The 20,721-nt window shown below is 41.8% G+C and overlaps 3 protein-coding genes across 7 annotated transcripts in view; 1 reads left to right on the forward strand and 2 right to left on the reverse strand.

The window, feature by feature from the left end:
• Window positions 1-562: 562 nt before the first annotated feature.
• LOC309689835 (uncharacterized protein) overlaps window positions 563-20,721 on the forward strand; it is a gene marked incomplete at its 5' end in the record, with an annotated part of 76,791 nt that continues 56,632 nt past the window's right edge. The window contains 8 exons of the mRNA XM_082506498.1: window positions 563-587; window positions 1,164-1,287; window positions 1,361-1,428; window positions 1,506-1,688; window positions 1,789-1,850; window positions 2,016-2,063; window positions 2,144-2,179; window positions 2,259-2,412. Of these exons, the coding sequence (XP_082362624.1) occupies window positions 563-587; window positions 1,164-1,287; window positions 1,361-1,428; window positions 1,506-1,688; window positions 1,789-1,850; window positions 2,016-2,063; window positions 2,144-2,179; window positions 2,259-2,412 (700 nt within the window). The remainder of the gene's footprint in view (window positions 588-1,163; window positions 1,288-1,360; window positions 1,429-1,505; window positions 1,689-1,788; window positions 1,851-2,015; window positions 2,064-2,143; window positions 2,180-2,258; window positions 2,413-20,721) is intronic.
• On the reverse strand, window positions 2,576-6,522 carry LOC309689734 (putative nuclease HARBI1; the record flags this gene model as incomplete). Its single annotated transcript, XM_082506356.1, has 2 exons — window positions 3,368-6,522; window positions 2,576-3,134 (listed from the first exon to the last, which is right to left on the reverse strand). The coding sequence occupies exons 1-2, from the start codon at window positions 3,934-3,936 to the stop codon at window positions 2,576-2,578; spliced, it is 1,128 nt and encodes a 375-aa protein (XP_082362482.1). The 5' UTR covers window positions 3,937-6,522.
• Window positions 17,528-20,721, reverse strand: part of cd109 (CD109 molecule) — a 54,241-nt gene continuing 51,047 nt past the window's right edge. For all 5 annotated transcript variants that reach the window (XM_082505927.1, XM_082505925.1, XM_082505926.1 and 2 more), the window contains one exon: window positions 17,528-17,905. In XM_082505927.1, coding sequence (XP_082362053.1) covers window positions 17,694-17,905 — 212 coding nt within the window. In that variant the 3' untranslated portion in view covers window positions 17,528-17,693. The remainder of the gene's footprint in view (window positions 17,906-20,721) is intronic.

Consider the following 20,721-nt stretch of genomic DNA (forward strand, 5'->3'; position numbering starts at 1 on the left):
CAACTTCTCTCGGTATTACTGACTAATCGAAATACTGATTTCAAGCAACAGCGCGATCTTTTAAATGTTTGCACTTGTTGTTCATTTGTAGAACATCTTTAAGCTAAGTTTTTAAAAATGCCGTAGCCCGTGTCCCAGCCACCAAATATTTGAATGCTTCAGAAATAATCGCTCTCAGATGACTGAGATTTCAATGTGGACATTAAGAAACCTTTCCAGAAACCACACAGCAGCATATCAATGCTGTATCAATCATGCCATATCTATCAAAGACAAACATGACTTTTGAGTCTGGAAACTGACAGATTTTGTTATGAAGTCAGTGTACCTCTCCTGGGGAGAGATGGGGAGGAAACTGACCAGGGTAAGACCTAGGTGATTGTGAATGCAAGTGGCTTAGGGTTTGAGCAAAGAGGGGATTTTGTTGGTCGGTGGCTCGTTGTTAGTAGGAGCACTGAGTGGGATCTGACACAAGAAGACAAGAAACTTGAGGAAATAATCAGACTTCAGTCACACGCTAAATACATGTAAAGTTGGTAAGCAGAGGTAATGACACGATGAGATGCAGGTGTGCCAGGGAGGAACAGGTGGGCTGCTTCAAAGACATCCCTCATCTCCTCAATGCGCTGGTATGATACATAAAGCTAGTGTTGTGAAGTAGATTTTGGGGTAGGATTTTACATAATGTCTGCGAATGCAGCACTAACATCCACACCTTCCCAGCTGATAATTAGCAACCTTATAAGAAACAGCTGCGCGTCACTACCACACAGAGGCATTTGGCAGTCTTTTCCCATCCAAGGTGGCTGAGAGCGTTAGGCAGCTAAGCACTGCAGATCTCCTCAGGAAAGCTGCTCATTTTAGTATTGCCCTTTAGATAGTGGATTGTGCTGTACTGCTGGGGCCCGTTCTTCGTACGTCGCTTACTACATCCAAGATCAAATGACACATCCAAGACCAAATCATCGCGCTAACCGTGAGCTCACTAATCCGGTTCTCCGAACACACCTGCTGTTGACGATTAGTACAGCTGGATGAAGTAATGTGAGATCACTGGGTGTCGTAAAAGGGGCTACGCATTGATAGTAGAAACATTGATCGGCAACCCTCTGATTGGTCGGCGAAAATGTCGAAGGAGCGCGCTCGGTAATTTTCGGCAGCAGAGCAAGAACTCTTGAGTGAGGGATTTCAGGAGTTCCAGAGTTTAATCAGAACGCGAGGGAACACTGCAAAGGCTGCAAAAGCAAGGAGAGAGGGCTGGCAGAAAGTTACTGACAAATTAAACGCGTAAGTAATTAAACATATTACATGACACCATATCATATTATATCATATCAAATCATATCCTCCTACACATTAGAGCCACAACAGGACCCACCAGAACATGGGAACAAGTAAAAGTGAAATACAAGAACATTCTACAGAATGGTAATATCTATCACTCATATTGCTGTCAGTCTCTTGAAAAGACACCCTGAAACAATCCCTGTGTTTGTGTATAACAGCAACCAAGAAAAGGGCAGAGCAACAAAAGACAGGTGGTGGTCCTGCACCCCCTCGTCACACCCCGGCAGAGGAGCTGGCCCTAAGGTTGAATGCCACCAGACCCATTGTTGAGGGCATCCCTGGGGGCAGCTCTTCCACAGACCAGAAGCCGGGGTGCAGTAGCAGCAGCACCTACATAACTGGTGAATGGGCTCATGATTCAAAAAATTTGATTGTTGCCTTAATGAAAATGCTATTCGTACTTTGACATTCATTGGCATTGTGGGTTTTCTTTGTGTGCAGTGTTACATGACACTCCATCACTTTTACCTGTTCCCATGGAAGGGGTGACTGGAGCATGCATAGTAAGTTGGGCGATTATTTTTATATATAGATAGAGAGAGAGAGAGATAGATATCTATCTATCGATCGATCGATCGATCGATAGATAGATCTGTCCCCACCCAATTGTACAGACCAATAGGCTGTACCACATCCCTTTGTAACACCATTGTGTTTCCATTGCACAGGACAGTGACGCAACCCTGTCAGATGACTGTGGTTTGGAGGAAGACCCTGTGAGTACATGCATGAATTGGCCTGAATTGCCATCTACTTGTGCACTGCCATGTGTGTCTGACTGCAGTATGATTTGCAGGCCAAGAGGCCGGCAGAGAGGCCTGCTGATACAGAGGTGGGCAGTGTTGTGATTAATTTTACTGCCTATATGACATGTATTTTCCCGTTAAATGTTGTCACTACAATTGAAACAGGGTGACATTCGTCTGCTCTACAAGAGAAGTCTCCAGCAAAAAATGGAGTATACTGAGCTGAAGAAACAAAAGCTCCTAGGTGAACTCGAACTTCAAGCTCTAATGAGGCAGAAACTTCAACTGGAAATCGAGTTGCTTCAAAAGGAACTTCAGAGTAAGTAAGAATACACTTTCATACGGAGCACTATTGGTGACCTTGCGTGACACAGTATATATGATTTGTTTTTCCAGGCAACTGATGACTGGCTTGTGTGTGATGAGACAGACAAAGATGCTCAAATAAACGTCAATAGAAAATATGTTATGTCATGATTTAATTATTCAAAATAGTGTTGCACAATTCTGTCCCGTGCAGCTCTGCCACTAGGTTGGTCCAAGTGCACTGGCTGGAGGTCATCATCAGGCTGCACCTCCACCATGGGAGTCCTCTCTTTTCTGATGGTGGCAATGTTGTGCAGTACGGCACATGCAACAATAATGTCACATGCCCTGTCAGGTGCAACCCTCAGGCGTTTCAGACACTGAAATCGTTCCTTCATTTGCCCAAAGGTCATTTCAATGCGTGCCCTTGTCCTGGCTAGAGCTGCATTGTAGTGGGTTTGTGGCCCAGGGTTGGGGTCAGGGAACGGTGTCATGAAGTACTGCCTGCATGCATAACCCCTGTCTCCGAGGAGAATCCCATCGTAGGCCCCTGTGTAATGGAGAAATGCTGTTATGTTAGGCCCGAAATGAGTGTGAAATATCAGAATAAGCCTCTTTTTCTTACCACGCTCGAATAATGTGCATAATCCTGACTCTCTGAAGATCCTTGAGTCATGCACTGATCCGGGCCATTTAGCTTCCACATTTGTGATATGGCACAGAGTCACACACCATCTGGGAGATTACATTATATGTGAACACACTCCTCCCATTATATATTACCATCTGGAATGTTAGTATTACTCACCTGCACATTTATACTGTGGACCCCCTTTCAATTGACAAAATCCCCTTCATTGGGGCCTGGGGGGGCCTTGATCGCAATGTGTGTGCAGTCTATGGTACCAATCACATTCGGGAAGCCTGCGGACAATCGAGCTACAGTTACCGACATAGGTCATGATTGCATCACATTCACTATCGAATTTACTGTACCTGCAATGGCAAAAAAGCCCTGTTTGACAACCTGTGGTCTTAAGTGGCTTGGAAAAACCACAAACGCACCCAGGAAATGCTTGAGTGCCAGGTACACTTTGCGAATGGCCCGGCAGACAGCACTTTTGCCAACGTTCTCTGCGTCTCCAACAGCGTACAGAAACGTGCCACTCGCAAAGTACCGCAAGGCAATGCACACAGTTTGTGCAGTTGTTAATGCCCGACTACGGTGAGTGGTACTCTTAACATGGGGATCCAGCAAGTTGGTTAGGTAGATGATACCCTCACGGGAAAATCGGTATCTCTCTATGAGCACACTGTCGTGCTGAGCTAAAGGATCCTGTCTATCCCGCAATATACGTTGGATTCTGAAAACTCTCCTTATCACTCTTGCACCTTCCGCAATGGGTGGCTCGCGTACAAACGGACAGGACATGGCTGCGACAGACTTCCCACTTCCACCTTCGCTTTTATAGCCGTGGTCTCCCATCTTGATTACGCGATGTAATTTGCTGTTACTACTCTGACATATGAGTTGCATCTGGCGTGATCACCTACATGACATAGCGTGATTAATAGTGCATTTCCCTTTTTTAGGAAATGACCTGTGTGACATCAATAACAGTATCAAGTGCTGCATTATCTTTAGTTACATTGATGATGTCTATTTCTGGTGAAACAGTGGTCGGATATCGCTGTTGCTTTCGTATACATGAGGCGGACATACCTGAGTGGCCGCGATCTAATCCTGTTTACATAAAGTAAGCCTGCTCCCAAGCAGGTTTACGCTTACGGCTCTGTTGCTATGACAGCAAGTCCCGGATGAGCTTCGGGGAACCGAACGATCCAGGATCACGCGAAATCGTCAACAATCAAATCCAGCTAACCTACTTAGCGACGTACAAAGAACGGGCCCCAGATGTCTTGTGCTCTTTTGTTTTGTTTTGTTGTGGCCTGTTGTCATCTTACAAACGTTTATGGACTGGCCTTGACTGACTCATGGTTTTATAAAGAACTGTAACTTAGGGTGTATTTGTTTTATGTATATCTCTTTTACTAATTTGTTTAACGTTTTATGGTTGTTGTTTTATTGCTTTAGTGGAGGTGCGGCCGCTTGTTGAGGGGCTAGGCACGTGAGGTGGAATCCCCTCCCCGATGCATGACAGTGTACACACCGGGCATAGGTAGCTTGCACCATTTAGATTTCAGTGTGAGTGACAGTGAGGTTTGCAGTGGAACTACATGGTGAGTAATTGGTGGCACCCTTGGGTACTCCTCTCTGTAGGGCCGGTCTCCACCGCTTTGTTTAGTTATTTTATCAAGTTGGTGTTTTACTCGGGTGGCAGCGAGCCTTTTCCTTTTAATCATTGTTTGTTAATAAAGTGTTTTAATAAACTGTCTTGCAGACTCAGCCCTGCTACCTGAAGAACATCTCTGATTTTACAGTTCTATGCTTTTAGTAGTTTTTCTTAATAAATTCTGCCTCACCTCTGCTGTTAATAATGAGCCTGTGGGCTTTGGTAGCTAGTGTAATATCTACATTGGCTATAAAAATCTTTCCTGGGGTGTAACTCTGTCCCCAGGTGGCGTTGTCAACATCCCTTAGTCACCGTCCCTGGTTATCCCTCCTTCGCGCCACCACACTAGCAAGCAGGTGCCTTAAACATGACTTCTAATGGTCAGCAGGGGGTGACTCCTATGGTTATAAAAATAAATTTACAGTCCTTTCACTCTGTGGGGAAACAGCCCTCGACTCACTCGCTTTGTGACCTCATCATCATTTCCTGATGAGCTCAGTTTTTGTTTCAAGTTTTAATGAATAAAATACGAAGTTCATTTTGTGAAATATGAGTATTGTACAAGTCCGGAGGATAAACCAGGGTATAGCAACTTAGCTAACAACATGAGAATTGCAAGTCTGAGCTTGCAGTGTCCTTTGGTTCCTCTGTCAGATCCAGCCGTCTTTCATTGTATTCACTTTCAAAATGGCAATGGCAATTAACGGATGTCATGGATAAAGTAAGCAAACACAGTATTGTCAATGGAGAAATGTCTGAAATTCTCTTTCAGATTCTGGGTTCTGTGTGGGCTCTAATGTGAATGTCTATGTATGGAGACAACAGATTTGTGATTTTCATCAGTTCATCACAGTTAATTGCTGTGACACGAACATCACAAAGCGACTGCATGTAACTGCCAACCTGATTCTGCCTTACTGCCTCTTTATCGCTGTGTTGCCGTGCAAAAGTGACGGAGAAAGCGCCTGTCTGCGAGTAACTGTAAACCCTGTCTTTGAAGCAACCGTTTCAGAGGCAACAAGACTGGAAGGTCATTGCACATGCTCACAAACATTTGGGTTTCTCCAACCTCTGTTTTCTCAGATATGACTGCAGCATAAGCTTGAATGAGCGAATGCCTAATTTGCATGAACTGCCTAATTTGAAGTCAAGCTACATCTATCTGGCAGTATACTTTGTAAGAGTGCATCATATTTTTTAATAGCTAACTGTATTGTTATATGTAAATCTACTCATATAAAGTAAGTAATAAAGCCCCAGTACACCTGCCAACAAAGACACTGCATGAATGAATGAATGTTTATACAGAAATGAAAATGTTTTTTTAAGAATATTTGAACTCTCAGCAGATTTCATGTGATTTTGCTGTTAGCAGCCAGCTTGGCAGATGAAACGTTCATGCTGTTGTCCTCCGACCGCTGCAGCTTGAAAACGAATTCTTCCCCTGCAGACTTATGTAACTTAATGCAGAGTAATCATTTCCAATTCAGTACCTTCACCACATAAATCATTAGTTACTCTCCTTCCAGCCAGACTGAGCTTTTCAGACCATGTTTGAGCTGCCGCACGATGAATCACTTCTCCGTCCGAACGCTTCTTTTCTTGGAGATCTCGACGAACCAATTCATTGTGCCCTTTGGTCAAATGTTCTCAGCAAACACGAAAGCTCTGATTTTATAAGGAAATCATAAATGTTTCATTTGATCTCAAAGCCGAAGACAGCCGTAGAGCGCCTCGCATCACTGTGACATAAACATAAAGTAATAAGACTTTGCTGTGGTTACTGCGTAAGGGTCAGCCAAGTGTTAATGTGTGCAACACTTAATGCAAAGTGGTTTACTTGCTGGAAAACATTATACCCAGCTAGGGTTGCCAACCGTCCCTTAAAATACGGAATCGTCCCGTATTTCGAAACAAAAGTACACGTCCCGTATTGAGCTAATAAGGGACGCACTTTGTCCCGTAATACAGTGAGAATCAAAAGTAGTCTATAAATGTTTATGGAATTAACACTTTGTTTGAAAACATAATTCCCAGCCCCTCTCCTGCTTTGTGACCAATGAGCTGACAGCACACTTATAACAATTCGAGTATGACAATTCAGATTACCGCTCATCTCATTGGTCGAGGAAAGGTCGCTTGCGGAGAAAATACCGGAAGACAACAGATGACCACAACAAGAAGCATGGCCAACAGGGGAACAAACGCCGACTCTGCGGTGCAAGTCTCGGATGACAGTACACCTAAAGCTGGACAGACACTGTGCGATTTTTTTCAGTCACGTTATTCAGCTCCTGCTCAAACTGCACGATTGACTCGCAGTTGGTAGGTCACGATGCAGGTCTCACACTATACCGCCCGATGCTCTGATGCGACCTGAGTGCTCACACTGTGCCTCCATAACATGAAGGTTATAACAGAAAATCTGTCGCTCGCTCTCTCTGTCTTTCACTCACACAGACACACCACTACCATCAACTTTGCTAAATTGCTAATGAAAAACATTGATCAGGCAGCTGTGACTGAGCAGCAATGTAAATCCAACTATTTTCACGGTTGTTGTGGTCGTGATAATTTTGTGATGCCACATCGAAAAGGCTCGGATGAGCTTTCCAAAGTTCTACAAGTTGTGCCTCCATCGCTTGTGTCCAGATCACACGCTGCACAGCCGTGCTGCGCCGTCTTTTTCACCAACGTTTACGTTTGCGCGTGAGCAGTGTGAGCGCCTGTGGTGACACCCTCACGAGCGATTGATGATCGGGAGCTGGTCGTGAGGTGTTAATCACTTCTCGTTACCCCACGTATACTACACGACGCACGATGAAGGCCAAAATCGGTCCGATCACTCAAAAATCGGCTCAAAATGGGCCTAAAACTGCACAGTGTAAGCCCAGCATTAGAGCAGCAATGTTTGTTCCCCTCAGAGAAAGGGAAGAATGGGAAAAGGAAAACACCTGGCTGGAAAAAGTTAATATGGGCATGTGCAGTGAATATCAGCGCTATGTGGCCAGAAGTGTGATAATATAATTTATTTTGTGTAATAAACAACTGCAAGGATAGATGATTACAACAAATTGATGACTAATACATAAAAGTAATACATAGATGAATAATGATGATGAGTTATGATGCGTAATCATGGGAACAAGTGGGTTTACAAACAGGAGCAGCTGATTAGCATTAGAAAAGCTGAAATAATACCTCAACTGAAGCCAATTGTACTAAATGCACTAAATGTGCACTGTTACAAGAATATTTTTCTTTCTATTGTTTTCTATTATTTTAAGTTAAGCAGGACAGAGTGCTTTTAAAGAAAGATTTACTTATATTCTCAAAAGTTAAGCATGACAGGCTTCTGTTTAAGAAAGAGACCTGTTTTACTGTGTTAATGTTGTCATTTTGAGCTAAAAATAAATGGCTAAATGATCATTTGTTTTACATGTGTTCATATCACAAAGAATAGAATATGCATCTACTTAAATCAACTTCAAGTCAAATGGTTAAAAAAATAATTTCACACACAAAAAAAGAGCTAGAAAATTCACCACACTGGGAAGGGTGAAGACAACTGGGTCGCCCGGCCCTGGCCACGAGGTGTCCCTTATTTATTTTTCAGGGAGTTGGCAACCCTATACCCAGCTCTTTAGTGACTGAAGAGCTGCCAAAACAAATAATACGTCTGTGCTTGTCCTACTTTAATCTGATTCATCAGCACATTTTCACGTTATGAGTTTGATTAAGACGTTGCAGAACACATGAGTCATCTTCTTTAATCAGTCATTAGGAGGATTTTATTTGCCGTTTTGCATTTACTGTTTTTTCCCCCAATAATAAATGCTAAATTATATTTTAAGTGAGTGGTGAGCTCTTTAGATTTGAGGTTTTCTATTTTCCACTAATTTAAAGTAACACTTAACATTTATCTTTAATTTATTTTGACCGCCTGAAGAGCTCCAGTGTTATTATTATGTTATAGTGATGTGTCAGTCGCGAACGAAATGGCTCTTAGAGGCGGGTCTTTGACGTGAACCACGCGAGCCGGCTCCTTATCGCGAGCTGTGGGTTTTTTTTTTCTTTCTCTCACCCTCTCTCGCACTTTTTTTTTTCCGCTTCACTCAGCATGCGAGCGTTGTGCTTTGCGCTGAGCAGAGGGGGGAGGGGCGGTAGTTACACTCGCACTAGCACGGGAACAGAGCGGGAGGGAGAGAGAGAGAAAGAGAGTCAGGGACAACAACGTCACATTAGAAAGGTATAGTAATCATCCACAACTATTTTCAGTTGCAGATGCTAAAGGATTCAGAAAGTTTATTCATGCAGGCGCATATGACAGAGAATATGCATCTTCTTTTTGTTTTCATATTGTAATTTATATTTAATTGTGTTGTGGTTTGCAGTGTTTTGTGTTGTTTCACTTTAAATTGGTTTAAATGGAAAAAGCTGAAAATTTAAATAGTTAAAAGTTGAACTGTGACTAGTTGGTTGTTGTATTATATGATTTATTTATTACATTTTATGTGGAGTGACTAAATAAAAGTATATTTACGGTGGCCCCTACAGACAAAGCACGTACAAACTCCAAAACACGTAAAAACTCAAAACACGTACAAAACACAACAGAAGTGCTCCAGGATGCTAGGCGCAGTGTTGAGCTTTAGTTACCTAGTAGCTACACAAGCCAGCAAGTACCAACGACATGATTTGGTGTAAATGAACATTTTTTTTTATTATTTGAATATATATGAGTGCTTGTGTATAAATACACAAACCATACACATATGCTTTCAATTGTGTAATTTAAGTGATCTAGGTAGCTCTGTTTTGGAAGTTCAGTTAACTCTAGGAATGTGTTTTGGAGTTTGTATGTGCTTTGTCTCTAGGGGCCACCACATATATTTATATATAAACATATATAAATAAAACCACTTTTTTTTACATTAGTAATTCATTTTGTGCATAATTTTATATTATTTTTAATAATAAATTAACGCAACAAAACAACCTGAAGAGCCGGTTCGGAGCCGAAAGAGCCGGCTCATTTTAGTGAGCCGAACCGAAAGAGCCGGTTCTCTAAAAAGAGCCGGAAATCCCATCACTATTATGTTGTAGGATTAGTCTAAAATGTGGCTTTCTGTTTCTTTTCCTTTTCTCTTTCACAAATCTGGATATATAAAATAAGAAAAACCGCAGTGTGTATGTGGATGATTTCAAATGTACATCTCTTTATTGGTCAAATAAATGTGTTTATTGATATATTTAAAAATATATAGTTTTACATTTTAATTTCAAGATAATGTTTAAGTTGGATGTCAGTGAATCACTCTTGGTAGTTTTCCTTCACTTCCTTTTGGTAGAAGAAAATCTATCCTGAGAATATCTGGAGATTCCCAGGTAGGAGAGGAATGTTGCCCATATATTGGCAGCAGAAAATTGATGCATTGTCATCCCTTTTCAAATACTAATAAATGAACCACTGAAAGGTTTCCAAACTATAGATCCAAGTTCTACATTTAAATTGAAAAGAGCTTATTTATTTTTATTTTCACGGATGCTGGGAGGTGCTGCCGATGGACTGATTGGTGAATTTTTTTTCCCCAGTCAGTTTATGATCTATGGCTAAGAAGAAGAGTAATCAGATTTATGTCAAGCTAACAAAAACTCCATTCAGACAGGATGATGTGTTGCCAGATATAGTGAGCCAAATGTCATTTTGATTTACAACTCCTAATTGGTCAGTGTGAAGCTGAAGAAACCCAGAAAACCACTTTTGATTTAGACCAAACAAAATAAACCATAGATCAGACTGAGAGAGTCATCAGACTGTTGGTCAGATCCAGGTCACGCAGGAACTACCCGGCGCTCTGTTAGCCAACTCCAGCAGCCAGCAGACACTGGCTACAACACAAGCTTGACAACAAAGAGGGTGTCTGAGGTTACAAATTTACCCCTAAGCATGAAGCCAAATGTGACAGCTCCGTAGCACTGTGATTTACATTTCCTGCAGCAGGACCAAAGCCCTGTGAAGATTAAGCCAATTATCCTGCTGATCATACTTATACATTCTTTTTGCAAAAATGTTGAAAGCCTGTTGAGCCTTTACTCATAAAATCTTTCTGGCTCATTGTTGGCCTCAAACTACAATCAGAACAACCTGTTTTCAGGAGCAAATGTTCCAAAGGTCAAGTCTATGAGGGGAAATTGATCAGTTCTGCAAACCCCACCTTGAAAGTTACTCGACCTTTAGAAAGCATTTCACTGCGAGGCCAAAAGGTTTCTAGAAACCACATTTTGAGGACTCGCCCAAGATGTCGGTGTTCTGCTTGCTGCAGTGTTGCTTGTTTGGAGCCAGAGGTGCTTTGAGCTAATGCTAGCTAGTTGAGCTCTAAGTTCTGGTTTCACCGTGAGGTGCCCAGGACACCAGTGACCCTCTGAAGCCATATGTCGCCAGTAGGATTGTCAGGTCTTCTGATCAGAGTTTATTGTCCTTCCCCAAATATAGACAACACTAGAGGTGGTAGAGCCTTTATAATAGTTGCCCTCTTTGTGTGGAAAACACCAGCCCTCAGCTGAAGCTCATCTTTTTAAACAGGCATTTTTTTGTACTCAGTCTTTTTCTCCATTTTTTGCCCCTTGTGATTTTATCTTGTAAGGGGCTTTTTAAGTAAAACGTACTTACTCCCTCATCAAGCCACATCCAGAAACTGTACTTCTCCAAAACACAAGGTTGGATAGCTGCTAACTAGAGCTAAATATCAGGCAAATAAAACTGTAGAATTTCACACTGCATAACTGAAGCACAGATTTCTTGGAGAGGCTGCTGCTTGGAATGCTGCACGAAGATAAATGACAAGTGTGAGTCGTCCTCTGCGTCCTCATCACCAGACTGTAGGCTCACACATGTATAACAACTTTCTTAGCTTTGACCTCATCCTCTCGGGGGGCCACTACATGGACCTCAGCCTGTTGAATGTGCATTCACACTGCAAAGCAAGCTTTAAAAAGAAGAAGAAGGGAGAAAAAAAGCAGCTGGATTTACAGACAACATGAGCATATAATTATACACCAAGGCTATTTTGCTTGGAATTTCACTTTGAAACAATAACGGGTTATAATAAAAATGGCTTTGAGTGCATTTATGTGCTCGAAAGTGAGACTGTCACCTTTTAAATCTCGGTGAATGCAAAGATTTGTTGTTGTTGTTGTTGGTTGTGGTGTAACTTATCTTTCTCAGAATGTCGGGCTACATTAATCTGAGCAGAATAACTGGATCCCCCCCCCCCCACACACACACAATTTGACAGCTACAAAGCAAAATATACAATGAGCATCACGTCTGCCTGCTTGTGTGAAACCTCCACTGATTCCATATTTCCCTCATTAGTCTGAAACGTTTCGAGCCAGGTCCATCTGCCTCCCATTAACGGTGACAGCCAGAGAGGCTCTGTGCTCAAACGGCCTCGGTGTACGCAGCTCATGTGAAAGCCTCTATAAAAAGTTTCCCGTTGATACCTTTGTGTCATGGAAAGTTGCAAATTTTGAGAGGGGTGGGGGCGGGCGTTGAGTTGTTTTTTAGCTAAGGCAATCCTGCCACCTACTGGTGGAGATGGGAACAATGGAAGCATTTTTTCTGTGTGCATATTTTTGACTGACAGTTATATATGTACAAAACTATCCATGCATTACACTTCTTCATATATGATTTCATTATAAAGCATGAATGTGTCTGTGTCCTGCCAGAGCTTCTCATTTTGTACATGAACCGCTCCACCAGTGCTGCAAGGCTAATAGAACGTTTTGTGTAAATACAGAAATACAGTCTTGAGTCACTGCTCAAAAATAAAAAAAAATAAAAAATCCCTTTCAACCACTCAGATGGTGGTGTGTGTGCTCCTCAAACTCGGGTCCTCTACCAGAGGTGTGGGCGTTTGAGGGTTCTGCATAGTGGATCTTAATGGTTCCTCATGGTGCACGCTTCTGGACAGAGACCTCTGATTTTGTGCCTGGAATCTGCTGCAGTGCAGGATCATCCTGACAGAGGGCAAAAGAAAAGACAGTTAAAGAGCTTTGAATGTACCACAGGAACTGTTCCTAAAGACTGCTCGAAGAAAAGGGGAAAAGAGACTTAATTACTTAGGGACAAACGTTTAAAGCATTTTTTAAGTTTAGTCTCTGTGTAGTTTTTGTGTCCCATGTGACTACTGAAATGACATTTACGGCTCTCACTCTCTATTGACCCAAAGCCTGCTCAAAATAACTGCTCAGTAACTGCCCTGGTGGTTCAAAGATGGCTTTTATCACTTTTACATTAAGACTGAGGGTATGTGTGGGAACAGTCTTATATGTGAAGGGCTGTGATAGGGAGGTCTTGGGCCCAATATGCATGACTCTGAACTTGGACTCAGAAAAGTGAGTCTTTATTTTAGCTGAACTAAAATTAAAGAGTCCACAGTGATTCAGAGAAAACACAAACCAAGGGGTACACTCATCGAAAGAAACGGGAACACAAAGCAGGAAACCATACAGCACAGCAGAACGAAGAACTACATGACAGAGAAAAGAAGCAAACTGAGGACTAAAGTACATATCAAGGTAAGGGCAAAGCAGAGCACCTGAGAAACACAGCTGAACACAATCCAAGTAATGAACCGAGGAAAGCAAACCTCAGCATCACGCACGAGATGAGACACGATTAAAATAAAAGAGAAAATAACATAAGACCAGAACAGAAATGGAAACACACAGAGACAAGACTGACTAAATACAGAGATGAGACCGGGACCAACTGGACACAAAAGCAATACTCCAAAGTGCTCTGAAATAATACCATACTGAAAAAAAGAAACAATATAAAACTAGAACCCAAAAATAAATTATAAACCCACAAAACTCAAACCACTGGGTCAATGGCCCATGACAGGTTGATGCTTTGAGGAGAATTTGTTGGTAATGAAGCACTGAAAGAATAAAGACACAATCACAGCACAATCACTCATTCTTTTGTATATGAACGCTGTCAGGAAGCTAATCAGGCACAGCGTAGAGATACATAAGAAGCCACTGAAGAAAACAAGTGAAGTGTGCACTGAGTCCAGAGGAGAGCTTCAGTTAGGCAGAAAGTGAAAACATCTGATTATAGCAGAGATGGATTTTAATAAAAATTCTACGTTTTTTCCCCCCACTGCGCTGATGGTAAAGGTTATAAACAAGTGAGGGGGTTTGAGTGTCCTCCTTGATTGATTTAATGGGTTTTGGTATGAGCTAAAGAGAACTTACTTCAAATTTCAGGGTAATTTGAAGCATTTTGAGAGTCAACTCAAAAGATCTGTTGCTTTTTATCATGCAAAACTCAACAAGCTCAAATGAAATCTCGCCACATTTCTGTTCAGGAACTGAAGCTCCCCTGAGGATGCGAGTGCAATGTAAGATTTTTGTCCAATAGAAACAACTTTTCTGCTCCAACCTCCGCCACTGATTGAACCCAGATGTCTCCAATGTCAGAATGATGGACTGACTCGTCTCTTCTTTGTCCTAAAATATGGTAGCGCTGGTGCTGTGCAATCGTGAAGCTCCCACACTAAGAATGAGCTCTGCAGCGCACGTGTTGATTGAACGTAGTGTTCTTGCTGTGCAGGCAGATGATGCACTGGTGGGGTCGGTGTTTGGAGGAAACATGTTCCCTCTGTGGTCGTGTTTATATCCCGACAGGATCTGATACACCGTGTCATGGCTGATTAATATGCAGGCCGTTCCAGCAGAACAGTTTTCATCTGTGTTTGTGGTTCAAACTTTCTACTTTCCACAGAGAAAGTGTGACTTTCACACCTTGCTTTTCCAACTAGGAAATTTTTGTTTTATCATGACAGCACAGATTCTGACAGGGAATACTGCTTGAACATACAAGGAATGTGCCATCCTGTTTTCAGGCCAGCTGTTTGCAGGGATTACCAAGTCGTTCCGTTGGGCTTCCCCTTTACTTTATAATATCTCAAAGATCGCTGGACTGCTGCTAAACTTTGGAAGGACATTCAGAGACCCTTTCACACTCCTTACACGGTTAGTTAAGAGAGAGATGCAGACTCACTGACAACCAAAGCCTTTCATCAGTTGCACTTCTGTCATCCTCACCTGGAAGATTAAAAAAATCTTTTCCATTTCATATGTGTTTATAATAAAAGCTTTTCTAAGCATTTTCCACTCCCACTTAGTAAACATGGTGTTCACTCTTAGTAAACATGGTGTTGGAACAGACTCTGTATCTTCCCACGTGAAAATAAGTAAATACTTCAGCCTACTCCTTTTCAAACAAATAATGGAATGATATTTTGTAATGATTGTGAAGGCACATGTTTGAAATGTTTGAAATAAAAATGAACTGAACTGAACTGAACTGAAAATAGACTGCAAAAGCAAAGCCGTAAACACACAGATGTTGGCCTTGTTTGTACGTCCAATAGACACCCAATCAGACGTCTCCTCCAAGCGAGAAATATACACTAGTTTGGCCACGCAGTGTCCACGTAATATTACTGGACCCCATTTTTGACTCTCAAACAGCACTTTAGAAATCATTTTATTTTATTCATTTTTTCATAGTGAACTTTGTTTTCTTGGACTGATGTAAACATAACCTCTCTGCGCTCTGACGTCAGCATTATAACCCCACGGTGTGGTCCGATCAGTGTCTCGATGAGTTTGACCTTCTGGGGCTTTTTTCACTTGTCACTTTGAATAATGTTTACTTTGTGTTCAGAGTTTATGTTATAATTTTGAAGATTGAGAAATGCCCTGATCACGTCTAACTCTCAAGTGACCGCTATGGTGCACCCTGAGTGGAGGTTAGCTGTAATGAGGCCATGAAAAGGCAGATATTATCGATCCCAGCTGCTTCTCGTGTGCACACGTGGGTCAAATATTTCCAGCCTGCCTCGCTGTCGGAGCGCTCATCATCGGCGGGGCTTTAAACTTTATAGAGGCTTTGTCGTTAATGTTTATGCCTCGGTCACTTTGATTGTCGCACAGATTTATGGTGCTGCCGTGGCATCGTACCTACTTTAGTGTGTAGATTTATGAAAGGCCTCAGAGTGCTGCTCAACCTCCTGCTTCAGTTTGTCTCATCGCAGACACGTTTAATGCCCGCAGAATAAATTTAAATGTAATGTTTCATTTTCCGTCATTTATAATCTTTTAGTGGTGGGGAAACGGCAAGCCGCTCAAAAAACTCAAGTGATCAAAGAGACGCTTAGACTGTGAGGATGAAGTTTTTGCTTAGATGACGATAAGAACATGTTTCTGCTGCAGTTAAGTTCATGCAGGTGGAGGGAGTCAAACACATTTTTGTGACCTATGACAGCTGGGATAGTCTCCAGCTCCCCCACCCATGGATTCCTGCCTTGCATTTGAGTTTTTGTGTTTTTTTACTAAATATTCTTACTCTTGGTCATTAGTGTTCACCTGGCTGCTTGTCTTCTCTGTTCTTTTCTTTCACGTTCTTTGTGTCTCAGGGATTTTTGCCTTTCTCTTCCCTCTTTTCATTATTGGTCTCACCCTCGTTAGTTTCCTGGGTCCAGTCAGATTTCTCAAAGGCTGCTATCCTTTATCCTATAGCCTTTTCATGTCCCTAAATACACATCCCTGTATCAGTCTGATCCACCAGCAATGAGCTGAGGAATGAGGGAAGCGCAAGAGGAGAGTGGAGTTGAGGCAGCAGCATCTAATAAATTAGAGATCAAGGTGAATACAGGTGTTAGAGCCCAAATACTGCAGTTTTTTCTGATCTCAGATATAAAAGCGCTCATTACTTTCGGTTTATGGTCACTTTTAATTAAATCCACAATATGCACAATGTCAAGGATATTTTACCTTCACACTGCTTGTTTTCTATGAACCCACACTTTGTGCTTCAGGCTCTGTGCTCACTCTTTAAAACATGAATAATCTTTTGACTCTTCTTCTGCACAAAACAATCAGCTGAGCACATCAACTTCAGTCAAACACATTATCAGATCTGAGCTGGTAAATAACATAAAGTATAAAAGCAAAATGAAACACTGGTGTTGCCACAAAGCCAAGAGAGCAACGCAGGAGAAAAATCACATCTTGTGAATTCGTGAGTTTATACTTTTATTTGAGCGATTGATGCTTCTTTATAACATAAATCATAAAGGAGGTGTGGGAATAACCTCACTGATTCGCTCACTGAATATTTTCCATGATAAATACCATACATGTAACCTGTACTCGATTACTGCAGTTCCAGCAGTGTACAGTCTTGGCAGTAGATTAGGACCAGGTGTGAAAACATTTATAGAATATCTTCATCACCAGCTAAATACATACTCAATAAATTGCCAGGACATGCAGTTTGTGCTGCAGATAGTAAAATACCCCTGAGCACTTATATCACACTTACAGATTGTAAGTAACAGAATCAGTGAAATGTGGAGCCGATTTAAACCAAACTCTGAAGTTAGCCTCCTGCAGAGCAGTTTGTAAGTTCATAGGAGTTCAATTGAAAGAGCGCGACCTTGGTGACAGTGAAAACTCTGACTTTTTGAGCACGCCTCTGAACCTGAATGATCTCTGTTTGGACCAAAACATGTTCCTGTATAAGCTTTTAATGGGGGACTTCACCTCAAAATCATATTTAAATGTTTGCTTCTACAGACAAAAGAAACGCCCAGCTGCTAACATTATTGTGAACCAAGTGTTTTTCATATCCTGTCACACGCACCAGCTTTCTTTCACAGGTACATGCACGCTTCTTCAGCACAGCTGAAGTCGGTGAGTGTAGGGGAGTTTAAAATGAGGACACAAAGGGAAGAAAACCTGCAACAGAAATCAAAATTTATCAGTCACGTTTATTTTTGGACAGTACAAAGAAGAGTCCTGTGACTTTCTGCATCTCTAACACAGTTTTCTATTTTAGTCAGAAACAAAATAAGAACCCCACAACCTTGAACCGAGCCTGACAGATTTATATGTGCAGCTTTTTGTTTAGACATGTTTACAATTCAAAGATGATGAAGAGGAGGAGCAGTATGGGCAGAAAACCACTCAGACTGAAGTGGACACTGTTCCTGTTTGATGCATTGAAGATGGCTTCGTCGGGAATGAAGTCGCCGTTTACGTTGCACTGACTGCAGCTGTCCCCGCAGAGTGAGCAGGAAGATATGCTGCTCCTCCACTGCGACGTGTATGCCCTCGCCATCCTCCGCCCTGCAGGAGGACGTGAAGGTTTAGAGATCAACGGTTTCAGTTTCTGCCTTTGTGTTTCTGCTGTTTCTTTTTAATGATTAAAGATGGAGGATGTTTGAGACGGGAAGGATGAAAACAAAATCACCAGTTTTAGATATATAGATATCTATATATCTATATATAGATATATAGATATATAGATATCTATATATATATAAAAATAATGATTTTTATTTTCAGTGGTCCCTCGTTTATCGCAGGAGTTACGTTCTAAATATAACCTGCGATAGGTGAAACCTGCAAAGAAGCCAACTTTATTTTTTACAATTATTATAGATGTTTTAAGACTGCAAACCCCCTCACTACACACTTTATACACTTTTCTCAGACAGGCATGAACATTTTCACACGTTTCTCTCTTGTTTAAAAACTCTCAAAGTTCAAATCTTCATAGAAAAATAAGTCCAGTATTATGGAATGAAACCAAAGATCAAACCCTGTTTTCAGGTCCAGAACATGGGAATAGAGCAGCTGCCAGAGAATTGAACATTAATGGATCAATTGTACGAAAGTAAGGGAAGCAAGAAGAATGAGTTGAATCAAGTTTGACTTATCTGACTATTTTGCTTTGCTTAACCGGTGTGCCTTATGGTCCGAAAAACATCTACCTTCCTTTAGCATGTCCAGAAGTCCAACTTTTTATGCGATGGTAGCATCTTCCCCTGCCTTTTGGGTGCTACCACAGGTTCCTTTGACGGTGCAAAACACTTCATCGACATTGTTGTGTTCGTTGATTTGAAAACTTACAAACATACAGTACAGCACTTCAGAGTCTGCTAGCGATCGAAGATTTATGTAAATTTGACAAGCTGAACGCATTCTGTACTGTACAGGACCACGGCACAAGATTGACTGACAACGGTCTACAACCGATCAGGACGCAGAACAAAATGCACTGTAAAATAAATAAACAAATAAATAAAAGCATGCAAAATTGCCCCCCAAAAATCTGCAAAACAGCATGGCCGCAAAGGTGAACCACGTTATCCGGTTGTTCAGTCTGACGTCACTAGCCGTGTCTGGGTCTAAACTCCGCTGCAGGTCCATATATCAAACGATCACTATCAATCAATCAATCAATCAATCAATCAATCTTTATTTATAAAGCACTTTTCATACAGAAAAATTGTAGCACAAAGTGCTTTACATAGTTAAAAGCAGCCCACCCCACCCTCCAACTCACTCCCCACACTCTCAATACACATATATCCCCCCACCCACACACACATACACACACGCGCACACTTAAAGAGTAAAAATTGGGCTGGGCTCGCATGAGCCAAGTGAGGAAACATTATAACAGGGAGCCGTCTGCACCGGGAGCCGGTCACAGACCGCAGCCTCCGGGCTGGGCACACAGCAGGAGGGAGGCCAAGGAGCCCCCCAGCCAGGCTGAGAGGACCCCAGAGACCCAGCAGCCACGGTCAATAACAGCCCCGGTGCAGAGAGCGCCCTCCGAGGAAACACTGGAGATATGACGCAATACGATATATACAGGGTAAAATGATAAAATAAATAAGAACAGGATACAATATAAATATAAATATAAATAGAGTAAGAAGATTAAAAAATGAATAAGAATAAAATCAAAAAAATATTAGGTAAATCCTAAATTAATAATAGAATAACAGGATAGAATAAATAAGCATAAAAAATAAATAAACGCTAAGTAAAAGCTAAATTAAAAAGGTGGGTCTTGAGCCTGTTCTTAAAAACATGTACGTTCTCTGCGGCCCTGAGCTCCTCCGGCAGGCTGTTCCACAGACGAGGACCATACCACTGAAAAGCTGCCTCTCCGTGAGTATGTGTCCTGACTTTAGGGACAATCAAAAGGCCAGTACCAGAGGACCTCAGGGTCCGCGAGGGTTCGTATGGTAAAAGCAGATCTGAGAGATAAGAAGGCCCAAGACCATTAAGACATTTAAAAACCAATAAAAGAACTTTAAAATCGATCCTGAAACACACGGGGAGCCAGTGCAGCGATTCTAAAACCGGTGTAATGTGGGCCCGCCCTCTGGTCTTCGTCAGCACACGAGCTGCCGAGTTTTGCAAGAGTTGTAAAGTTGAAATATTCTTCTTAGGAAGACCAGAGAGCAGGGCATTACAGTAATCAATGCGACTGGTAATAAAAGCATGCATCAGCATCTCCGTGTTGGCCCGAGAGAGAATAGGGCGGACTCTGGCTATATTTTTTAGATGATAAAATCCAATTTTGGTTACATGTTTAACATGTGGGATAAAACCAAGCTCAGAGTCAAAAATAACACCCAGGTTTTTCACTTGTAGTGAAGGACATAGTGAAAATGCCTCTAATTTAGACAAGAGTTTCTCTCTCTGAGCCTCAGGACCGACAATTAAAACTTCAGTTTTGTCCTGGTTAAGCTGTAAAAAGTTTTCTGCCATCCAAGATCTTATATCCAAGATACAGTTAAAAAGGGCATCCATTGGTCTGGTGTCATCAGGAGACACGGAGATGTACAGCTGCGTGTCATCAGCGTAACTGTGGAAGTTCACTCCATGCCTCCTGATGACACTGCCGAGAGGCAACATATACAAATTAAAAAGTACAGGGCCTAGAACCGACCCTTGAGGCACACCACATGTCACCACTATGGCATTACTGAGAGTTGAAAAACTGTCTAAAGTCTTTCATCTTTAATAAAATGATCAGCATTCTGCTCTACCACGTGTAACAATTGAGTTTAACATCCAGGCATCCATGAAAACGGAATTTATGACATTTGGAGTTAGAAGTTAGCAGGGAGTTAGCTCGCTAG

The sequence above is a fragment of the Aulonocara stuartgranti genome (assembly GCF_965226115.1).
Source record: "Aulonocara stuartgranti genome assembly, chromosome: 15".
Lineage (NCBI taxonomy): Eukaryota > Metazoa > Chordata > Actinopteri > Cichliformes > Cichlidae > Aulonocara > Aulonocara stuartgranti.